The 11,972-nt window shown below is 39.7% G+C and overlaps 1 protein-coding gene across 1 annotated transcript; it reads right to left on the bottom strand.

Moving 5' to 3' along the window:
- Positions 1 to 1,468: 1,468 nt before the first annotated feature.
- Positions 1,469 to 3,259, bottom strand: LOC139287039 (uncharacterized). The gene is made up of 3 exons (XM_070908008.1): positions 3,095 to 3,259; positions 2,902 to 3,004; positions 1,469 to 2,483 (listed from the first exon to the last, which is right to left on the bottom strand). Exons 1-3 carry the CDS (start codon positions 3,196 to 3,198, stop codon positions 2,124 to 2,126), a joined length of 567 nt encoding a protein of 188 aa, XP_070764109.1. The 5' UTR covers positions 3,199 to 3,259; the 3' UTR covers positions 1,469 to 2,123.
- Positions 3,260 to 11,972: the final 8,713 nt, after the last annotated feature.

Genomic DNA, 11,972 nt, shown 5'->3' with positions numbered 1-11,972 from the left:
GTGCGCCAACCCCGAGCCACTTACACTTCCTCAGCCAGAAGTTGGTCGCCTTTTCTCTGAGTTAACAAAATGTGAGTAAACAACGCCAAATTAACTTTCTTTACTTGGTCAGACTTCAGAGCCAGCCATGAATCAGTATTTAAAGTTAGTGATTTCCATGTTGACCACAGACCATTTCAATTAAATGCAATGTGATCATGATGGGCAAGTTGCCTAAACATGATGATCAGCTGACCTACTGTGGGTTGAATAGCGTGACACATTTATTGCTGTAACAAATATAAGTACGTGTTATGCTGAGAGGTTGACAACCATCTCATTCAAGTCTGGCTCTTGAGGATCACTCAGACGATAATGAAGTGACGTCATGGAGAAAATGTGAATTGATGGGCAATTTTGTCTGTTAAATGCTCTTTTTCATACATATATACAGAAAAAATTGCACCATTCTTCTGATTAGATTTCCAAATGATTGAGCGTTTGTATTGATGTCTGTCAACATATATTAAATCTGCAGGTCAGAGGTCACAGGGCCTAAGACGGCTTCAGCTATGGCTGTTCTCTCTGTGAGGGGACCCACGGGGCGTTCCTTTTGGATTTCGGTGTTTCTCCTGCTTATCTTCATTCAGATGTTAACCTCCCTGATGCTCTATGCTGGTGTGTTTATCCACTCTGACGAAACCCTCGTCAGCCCCTTTCGCTTTTGTATGAAGCCTCAACATGGTGAACTGTCATGCGACAACAGGAGCCCTGTAGAAATTAACACCGTCACAAGTCTGTGTTTTTACGTTTCAATGGCAAATGTCGCCTTTGCCCTGCTGGCCATGTTGTTAGCAGTTTACGCCAAAGACAGAGCAGCACTCTGGTTTAGCATGACCTGCCAGGCTGCATCAAGCTTGTTCATCCTGACCGGCATTGTTGTTTTTTTGCTACTCAATCGGTCGTTTGTGAGCTGGGAACACATGACCCTCTGGTTCTACATGTGCGTGGCTGTGCAGGTTGAGCTGGTTATCACGACTGCACTGACCTCTGTGTCAGGGAGGAGGCTAACGTCTGACTGGAAGTAGACGGGTCCATATAAAAAGTCTATAATCAAAACTGTTATTTTACAATTGAAATGTAGTTATTTTGTGCATGTAATTTATGTTTATGGTAAAATCTTTGCTTTGGGGTCCAAATGCTGATGAAAAAGTGTTACTACTGATTTTTTGAGAAACTGTGCCCTTCTTTTGTTAAATCAACTGGAACATACTGTAATTACTTTTGCATGCTGTAACAATGTTTTTGAATTCTAGACAAACTGGTTTGTGAAAGTGTCTAAATAAATATCTCACAAAAAAGAAAAAAAAACAGAAATATGACCTGCTTTCTCTGAAATGCGCAGCTGGTGGATAAGTGCTTAGTTGACACTGCTTGTTCAAGAAAAAGAAAGTAAAACATATGTACAAATAACTGATACTTCCTCATTTAATAAAGTAGAAAAAACTATGATATCCAGTGGACATAAAATTCACACTCAAATATAATCAGTAGAAACTCTGTGTCTCGTGTTCAGTGCTTTGCTCATGGAAACGTGGGCTTGCCTACACGTGGGCTTGAATTTAGGTCTTCTGGTTGAAGCATATATCTCTCTAACCACTAAAACTGTGCAGTGATGTACTGTAACATTACCATAGCTACATTCATTATCAAAGGATCATCAGCTCGATTACTTATCTCAACATCAAAAGGGTTCTGGATTTCTGGTTAAAATACCATGTTATCTGCATTAGGGGGAATTCCTAACGCAGATAACGTGGTACTCTAACAGTTCAGCGACAGCCACGGACAGTTAAATTGAACAGTACACCTCGTTTAATGCAAAAACTTGTTCATTATTGGTGTCAGTGTTTTCATCCACTGTCTATGGAGCTGTGCCAAATCTTACCATACCAGAGACATCAATTAAAGGATCAGTCCTGCAATTTGTAGCTTTATGGAGGACAAGAAGACCACAAGAACTGGATTGGACTGTCTGGTGAATTTGTAATTTAGGTGGCATACATCTCAAAGAGAATGTTTTCCATCTACTGCAAACACTTAACAAGACTCAGTGCACATATTTCATTCAATTCAGTTCATTATCATGTGAAAAAGATTTCTCGCACAAGCCGCAAGGCATCATCATCCTCCTCTGCTGCATCTGCTGGCATCTGAGAGTGCTCCTCTTTTTTCTCAGCCTCCAGTCCTACGTTCATGAGACCGCCGTGATCCTGAACTGGTCCCGGCCTCTGACCCTCAGGTCCCTGACTCTGCGGGCTCTTGGTGAAAGGCACTGTTTCCACCTCTGTAATGTCCAAGTCTGTTTCTGAAACATATGTCGTCCCCTCTGCATCTCCGCAGTCTGAGGAGGACTCCTCTAAAGTCACCGGCTTTGCTATCATCTTTGAAGAGGCAGGGGTCTTCCTCATCTTCACAGAGGCGTCTACTGCCTTGTCTTCAACCTGTGTGTGTGTGTGTGTGAGGAGAGGAAGGTTACACAATGATTCAGGGAATATCCTGCATATTACATCCACTAAAATGGTGTGATATATGATTTAAAAGTTTTATCTTTTTAACCTTTGTACATGGAAGTTAGCTGAGAGGCACAAACTAGGGGACACATGCAGGTATAGTATAAATGGACAAAATATGTTTTGAAAACACTTAAAAAAGCAAAAAGCCTGTACTGTGATCCAAATATATTTGATTTTCACATGTACAATACTTTTAATTTACTTGTTTGATTATTTTGTATAATCTCAACATTCTGAACAATATTGGCATGTATTTATATTTCATTCGTACGTGTCAATAACTGGGTCTTTTATAGACTTTCTTTCCAGTGTGGAAACAGTAGAAGCAAAAGAGAAGCAGCGCCACCTTGTGGTGAGTCAGGGGAGCCACGTCCTCGCAGGCACCGCTGGTCAGATATGAAACAGCCGCTTCTACCAGCTCTTTCTCGTTCATACAGTAGAAAGCAGCCCTGATGACATGGAAACATAACATTTGTTAGTCGGAATTCGACCGAAGAATAACACCTAAACTTTTTAAAAACGTTTTTTACGCTAACTACCTTGCAGTTTTGCATTTTCTCCTCCTCTTCAGCGGCTCCTTCTCTTTCACTTTCTCTTCCTTCTTCGCCATCCATGACGGCAGCGCCCGGTGTCTTCCTGACATGTTGGCGCTACGTTAGACAACCGTACACAATTTAAACATCTGCACAGAGGATACGGAGGTATTATCCACCGTGAAATGACTGGGACACAGAAACAAGGCGTCTGAATGTTGGTGAAGTCACGTGACCACACTGGTTTGACCGACTCTTTAGCGCCACTTAGCGGACAGACAGCCCAATGCGCCTCAAGAAAATATTACAGAAACACCGTCCTGCCTAGCTTTGTTTTCAATTGAACAATTCCTATTTTTACATTCAATGAGTGTGTTTTCCTACTAATTTCAGCCAGTCCATTAGGTGGCATTAAAGCTCACCACAGAAAACATTTCTGTCCCTCATCCCATTTTTTTTTTAATTCCTGCGCACGGTGATGTGTTATGATCTTAAAATATGCAGGAGTGGGTATGATGTATCAATATAATGTGTATGAAGCTCTGAAGAAGCATATTTGATTTTGTTTTGTTTTTGAGAAAAAATCAGCCTCAATCTTCAAAAAATAGGAGTTTTTTTTTTATGAAAAACCATAATATGTGCAATAGAGGGTTAAAAATAGGTTTTACATTGTTATTCCTACTGTTGGGTCGTTTGATTCATAACAATGCATCATATTTAATTTGTTGGTCATTTGTTTTGTATGTAAATTAACCTGTAAACTAGTAATTAAGGCACTCAAATAAATGTAGTGATTAAAAAAAAGTGAAACATTTGCTCCTTAAATGTAGAGGAGTAGCCTTGAATTTGAATGAAATTGAAACGTATACTTGTGAGTACCCAAAAACTGGCATATAATTAGGTACAATACAGAAGTAAATATGCTTAGTTACCACCACTGGCATATAAAAGACATGGTGAACTGAAACTAACTTTAATCAAAACACAACACACACTTGATTTTATGACATTAGCGGATGACATTTTTGAATTTGGGTTGACTTATTCACATCACTGCTATTGCCCATTGTGTCTATATTGAATGTACTCAATATTGAAATATCTATATTAATGCATAGTGCTGGTACAGTTAAAAAAAATGTAGTTTGAAAAAGTATAGTAAAGTATAATATTCACAAAGTTCAACTATGATTTCCAGATCTCTCTCTGTCTCTCTGTCTCTCTGTCTCTCTCCCTTTATCCTCATTCACTTACATCTCATACTAATGTACCAGCACACACACACACACACACACACACACACACACACACACACACACACACACACACACACACTGTACAGTTGTTTGGAATTAATCAGGGTTGCAGTAGTATACTGTGTAATTAAAACTGTGTTGCAAAGTCTGATCATCCAAATTCACGTCTCTCACCATGTCCTTTCTGTTGTCTCAGCTCGTCCACATTTGCTGTTACTTATGGCTGTTTGCAGTATTCTACCTCTATTATTATTATATTTCTTCAGTCTCACAAACATAAAGCAACATTTCCTTAAAAAAAACGACATTAAAATCAGTTTCATCATCAACGCCGTTTTTTATATTTTTGTTGAAATGCATTCTGGGTATGTGTGGACATCCTGAGGCACTGAGGGCTTCTAGCCCTGTGTGCCGACAGGAGATAATCCATGCTAGTCTAGTCGCATGACACATTATTTTCTCACTTTCCCCTCTTCTCTCCTCTTTCTGTTCTTTTATCACCCTCTTTCAATCTCTGATGTTCGACTTGTATCAGACTCTCACTTTCTGTCACTTTGTACCCAAAGCTGCCGTCTCTCACTCAGGCCTTTTAATTATGTCTCTAAAGCCCCTTCCTACAAGTGCTTAGGCCTTGATTGCAAATACCAGCTTTGTATATTTGACTAAATTAAAAAAAGGGAGGGAAAAAAAGGCGAAGAGCGTGTTAACAGCCAGATGCACGCACAATGTCACTTTCCCTGAAGCTCTCAAGTTCAACGCATTTTAGGAACGGCAAGTAATCAGAGGGCTGAACTGGTATCAAATGAAAAACAAAATCCTCAGAAACTCCCACCATATTATTATTATTTACAACAGATGTCAAGTCAACAGAGGCACTTAATAACCATATTACTGACCTACATTTTATCATTCGCATAGCTTATTTCCTCTTTTCTTAATTATTAGACAAGAAATAACATTAACACCACATGTCAGACAATGCTGCTGCTCTCTTTTAACAATCATTTGTTTGTTACTAAAAACCAAAATGAAAAAAATATAAATATAAATATTATTTATAACTCATCATCATCATTGTTAAAATAATTAAATAAATTGTAAAAAAAAAAAAAAAGAAAAAAGATTCAAACATTAAAAAAATCTCAAAGTGGCGTTGAACTCATCCTCCTCCAGGCTTGCTGCCACATCCACAGATCAGGCTGTGATAAGAAGATTTCTGTTTGCTAAAGGAGTAAAGCTTGTCGCTGTTTTATTTGCTGCTGAATTTGTGGGTCGAACACGACCGAAATGTCTGCTAAACTCACTGACATGAGAGCATCAGCGCTGGGGTTTGTTTAACATCGGTTTGAAGGAAAGTTCAGAATTAATATTTTAATGAGCCTCATTTTGTATGATATTTAAAATTGTAAAACACACTGATACATAATTACATTATGCATACATTTTGAATAGGGCATACTGCAGATTTTAGTTTGATATAAAGATGAGAAGCTAGTGTGTAGAATTGGATGTAAACGACTTGATCAGGAAAGTTCAGTGAGTTAATTTTCACCTTATCTAATCTACATCTCCTCTGGTTTTCCACAGCCTCCTCTTCACATGTTGTTCTTACTCTGAGGGCCCTAATTGGTGAGAACCAGACTAATCTTCTAGTTGTCTTCCTGGGCTTAACCCTGCTTTGAGTAAGGGTTATTACCATTGGCCATCTGTCCCATAAACGCTCGATGTGATTGGCCATATGGCGTAAGAGAGAGTGAGATTTAGGAAGAGCAGGATGTTTAAATTGAATGAAGATATTCATCAGGTCACAAACTGAGTGATGTTATCTGTTAAAAGAGACATAATATCATCTCATTATGTTAGCCAGGGTCATAGTAGTGCATGTGTGTGCACGAGTGCACTTGCATGTTCACAGATGCAGATTTTGGTATAACGTAAAGTAAAACCCTTCTTTCCTTCTTTCTTTTTCTTTTTGTTGTGTAGCAACAAACAAAGGACACACAGACAACTTCAACTGTCTGAGCTCAGACACACACAGTCTGACACCTGAGGAAGAGAGGAAGTAATTTTTACCTTTAAGGGGTCTTTTTAGCTCCCACTTGGCTTTGATTGCTGCAAAACACATGAGGGCCAATTATTCTTTGTATGAAACCATGTTCAAAGACAACGCAATCTCACAGCCCTCATTCAGTGTATTTATGTACGTTTACTGTTCGTTGATGTGCACAGCTGTGTGCATGATTAGAATTTACTGGACATAATTGTTCTATCACATGACCTGGACATGGTCACATGGGGGCTTACATTAATCTGTGTTTCATTTTGGTAACATCTCTGCTGATACACTTCCTGTGCATGGGAAAGAGCCAACAGGTAAATAAAGTTTTACCAGTGAGAAACACACCCAAAAATCAGTTCATCAACATCCTACAAACCCCCCTCTCCTCACTTATAGGGTGTTTGCTAAAAGCCTTTATTAGCGACACACTTACTTCATTCCTGGTTTACTTCACATCTTTGAAGATGAGGAAGATGCTTCAGGGAACAAAGTCCCAGATGACATATCCTAAATTACAAAAGAAATTTTGGCTCCACTCAAAATATTCATTTGTAAGAGGATGCACACAGTTTAGGTTTGATCTCAAAAAGGAACAAAAGACTAGAGGAAGAAAAGTTAGTAACTGTTTTTTGTGTTTAGTTGACAAATAGCAGATTAGTGGGAACCAAAAGTTTTCTGTGAAACTGTGTGTGATTTCAGAAGATATCAGGTGGACATCTCGGACATATGCGAATTTGTAATAATACAGAAAAGATGCCGCGCTTCATGGGAGCAGGGGATTACGAGGATGGTAAAGAACCTAAAGATACAAGTGAAATAGGGAGTTTGAAATCTCAAATGTTAAGGTTTTTTTTTTCTACATTGGATTTTGCTTTGTGTTGTTTTGACAGCTTATAGTATAGTTGTTTTTCTGACATTTGTTTAATGAGGTCATATTTCAGAATCAGAATCAGAATCAGAAATACTTTATTGATCCCCGGGGGGAAATTGTACATATTGTATATTTCTTTCCTTTCTTTCCCCGTCTAATCTGTTGTCATAAGAATGGAGTTTAGCATCAGCTCTTGCTGCTGCATGATATCACATATGTCTAAATCTGTCTAGGAATAGGACGCCTGTGTTACTCTCACTGGTTGGGGCTGTTGGTGCAGTCTGGCTTTGAACCTTAAGCTGACTATTATGTAAGGAATCATCTATGGGGATGATTAAATATCATGTCAAAATTTTGTGTAGACAGTGTTTTTGATTAACTGTTTTTTTTAGGTACCTTCAAGAAAAATAAAAGGAAAAAGCAAACGAGGCTGTGTGTACATTGAAGTAAAGGCTTTTATTGCTTCACTGGATAACCTGTGTTTGTCTCCTCAGTGTAGGATTTACCACAGTGGACCACAGTGCATGAGGGTGATTAGTTGCGACATAATCTACACTTGTAACATCAAATGCCCATGCCACAAGCAAAGGCAATAAAATCTGTCGAGCTAAAATGTGTGTGACAACAACAACAACAACAAAAACAACACAAATCAATGTGATGATAAATGAGAAGTCACTGGGACGCAGTAATCTGGTCCACCTTATTAAAGATGGGACTTGTAGGCTACTGTGCTTCCTCATCAACAGTAATAGGCCAAATCCACAGGGATTTCCTGCCAATCACAGGCTCGTGGAAGTATCTTCATGACTTGTTCTCTGAAGCCGATAAAAGTGCTTTTCTTCTAAATTCGTCAGTCTGCGTGTGTTTTACTGCACCGAGCAGATCAAGCGACACTGGCACAGATTCAAAGCCAGTAAAGATAGTATGTCTCTATAGAAATAATGTGCTTGGAAATAATTTGTCCCTTATCTTATCCCCATCATTAAATGCATGAAACGTCCTGCTGTGTAATCCCTGACCTTAAAGATGACCCCTTTCCTTGAAAGCTCATTGTTTTCTTCAGAGAAACATTTCGAATACAAGACATGCGCGTGCACTCATGCAGACGGTTGTTTCACAATATGAAAAAAAAGGAGGGAAGAATGGAGGGAAGGAAGGAAAGTCGATTTCACTCAGCAGTGTCACCTGGCTCACTCAACTGTAGACTCGGCCAAATTAAAGATGTTAATTTCATCCTCAAGCACACGCTAATAAGAGCAATCACTTGCCTGGTTAGGACTCCAATCAAAATGCTAATTACAATCCTGGTCCTCCAAATGAACAGTTGAGGATTCATTATCCTCCTTTAGTTCTACTTTTCTGTCTCTGCCTTCCTTGTGGTGGCGATGCATCCCATTTGCCAAAAAAGGTTGTGACATTACAAAAAGATGTCTGATTATCTTCACACTACAGTGGACTTCTTTTCTGACATGTAATGCATGAGTCTAATCTACAGCTGCTGGAGGGATGTTGGAGCTTTTGGGTATTGGCATAGAGATGATGTTACACTGTGCAGTTGCTGATTGATATAAAGGTTTAATTTGGTCACCATACATTCTTTTTGCTATTGCTACCAAGACAGAAAAATGCACTAGAATCCAAGTAAATACAACACAGGACTAGCATCATTCATGTATTCATGCAGATTTTTCATGAGTCACAAAGAAGAATCACCAACACTTGATTCCTTTTGACCAAACCATGGATGTTTACAGAGAGAGAGAGAGACAAAAACATTTTCTAGTTTGTTTTTTTGCACAAAAATGATGTTAAGAGTGAAGGTTGGCAAAGAAACCTCATCACAAGGTCCATTATTAGCTGTTCCTTTTGATCGAGATGAGATGTTTTGCCAAAATAAATCATGTTCGTTTCCTACAAAGCTTCAGTAGCGTTTCAGCAAAACATACAAAGACACGGCAAACTTGTTTTCATTCATTACCTGCACAATTTAAGCAAATCTGTTTCCTTGGGCAATGTTCCCAAGGAAACAGATTTGCATTCATGTCATAGAATACTTTTTTTCATCAGCCGGTTGAATAGTTCTTACAGAGAGAGCCCACACACATGCAGCATCACAGAGCATTTTACTCAAATACATTACAGGGCTGCAGAGATGTGCATAGTGGAAGCAAATTAAAGACTTCAAGGACACCAAATTACAAAAAAGCTCTCCAAACATTCCCAACATTACAGTAAGTCACAGGGGGATTCAAAGAAAACACAGTATTTCCGTTGGCTTTAGCTCGCTATAATACAAAGCTGTCCCTTCTGCAGCAGCGGCAGCACAGGTAGACAGTCTTGAGAGGTTTTGTATTTTGTTCCACTTTGATCCCCGTCTCTGTCAAACCCCCTAAAACCTCTGCTTTCTAGGTCCCCTGATTGCCTCCGAAGAAGCAGGCAAGACACTAGCCTGGCTGCCATGGCAACAGATGCAGATTTTAACCTCTTTGATGTGCAGTAAACAAAGGTGCATGTGTATCAGTTTGTCAGTTTGCATGCGTGTTTTACGAGTGACTGGCTGAGTGACAGACAGACGGATAGTAGGCAACCGTGGCATCTGGTCATCTGTAACAGCTGGTGTTCATAGAGGCCTGTCGACGCGCTGTCACTCGCACTTTCTCGCTGCAGTTCAAATGTCACGCAGCTCAGGATGAGGCGGCTCCGCAGCAGTCCCTCCAAACCAAACACACCCCAGAAAAATAAATGATTCATGCATCTCCGAGACAACGCTCTCACTTCATAATCATTCGCGATGGAATAGTGTCGTTTCGAAGCACAGGTCCAAATGATGCAACTTTATGCTCGTGCATATATTTTATTGGTGAGTGTGTTCATCTCCTGCTGAATTAATTCACCTCGAGGTTGTTGCTGCAGAAGAGAAATTGGTCCCTCCTCTCTGAATAATGATGGCCTTGGAGACTTTGAAAATACGGGCCCTGGGCTTTCTGATAGGATGTGTTGCTTTGTGCTTCGCTGGTTGTTTGGGAGGTTTGCTGGCTGCTGTTGTTCTCCTGTCTTTGTTTTGCAAGTTTTATGTGAGAAAATGAAATTCGAAGAAGCAGGAAAGGTAATAAGATCATTATCATCAGAAAATATAACACAAATATTAGACTTTTTCAACGTAAATCACACATATTGTCAGGAAGCTACTAATCTCACCACATCTTCTGCTTGTGTGAGTAGCTGTGAGGCAGAGGTGGAATGTAACTATGTACATTTACTTAATTACTGGACTTGGGTTTTTAGGTAGTTGTACTTTATTACTTGTATTTCCATTTTCTGCTACTTCATACTTTTTACTCAAATACATGCATCTGATGACAGCAGAGTCTACATTTGATCAGATTATAAAATATGATGAATTGTCAAGATTAAACTTCCCAACAGGATATAAAGTAGTTAAAGGACCACCTCCACCAACTACAACATAAAAATTAAATGTTTATGCATCAGTAATATTAATCCAGTAATAAAGTACATAATAATAAAACACTGACTGCTGTAGAACAAGTACTTTTACTTTTGATACTTACTTAAGTATATTTTGCTGATGATACTTATGTACTTTTACTTAAAGCAATATTATCTAACTTTTGAAATGATTAATAACAGTCTTCCTCCTAAAACGCACCACAGCTCAGTTCAGCACACAGAAGCTGATACAACCTCACTTGGTCTGGTACGACCATCATACGGTGGCTAATCTCAGCTAGACATTAATGTGTAACTGAATCGGTTCAGAGACACTATCAGCACCATAACAACACTAGCCAGGTGTCCGTTTTTTGCCATGAAGAGTGACAATTTGATGGTGAACCCAAAGTCATAATGGAAAAGGAAACTGCCGGCTGTTTTAGGTCGTATTTCTGCCCATGCTTTGTTTAGCTTGTTTAACTGCTTGTTGTGGTATGGATGCATATGACCATCCAAGTGTGAGTGTGAAAGGCAGTGATGGCAGGATATCAGAACACATCCCACATTTGCACACAGGCATCAGTCAAAGTGAGAGTGTCTTTGGCTGCGGGGAGCGACCTTACGTTGTCCACCTCTGGGAACAAAGCCGCAGATTTAAAGCAATTACAATCAGCTGAAGAGGCACAAGTCTGCCAGTGGACTTGGTGACAGGTTCTGTTGTTAAAAGCACATCAAAAGAAAATCTCCATCCCACCAAACTCTTGGCTTCCATTTTAATCTTTCTGCAGCTCTAGCCAGCTTTTTTAGGCTCTGGGCGATATGTGTCCTTCGAGAAAACTGAAAAAAGACAACAGGGGATGTGCCCTGCTCTCTGCTCGGCATAGATGTGCACAGGGATGCAATGTGTCCACTGATTTATGTCCAGTGAGCTTTTTGGCACAGGTGTCCTCTCTGTGTGTGTGCGCGCGCATTTGCCTTCTGGACCCTCTCCCTGTATCAGCTAATTAAAATTTAAAAAATGGGAATTCCTAATGCAATTCCTCAATATGCCGAACAGGCTATGAGAGGATTATCATATCACTTATTACTCATGTATGCTGATGCACATGCGCAATCAGTTCTTCCCCCTTCTCGCGCCAACTGAGCCCAATCTTAAAACCGCGAGCAGCCGCAGACAGATGATCCGTTTATGTGAGAGGACGGATCAGTCCCGGACTGACACAGACTTCAGAGCTCTGCAGA

Source organism: Enoplosus armatus, chromosome 6 (genome assembly GCF_043641665.1).
Source record: "Enoplosus armatus isolate fEnoArm2 chromosome 6, fEnoArm2.hap1, whole genome shotgun sequence".
Lineage (NCBI taxonomy): Eukaryota > Metazoa > Chordata > Actinopteri > Centrarchiformes > Enoplosidae > Enoplosus > Enoplosus armatus.
This window is presented reverse-complemented; position numbering and strand designations above follow the sequence as displayed.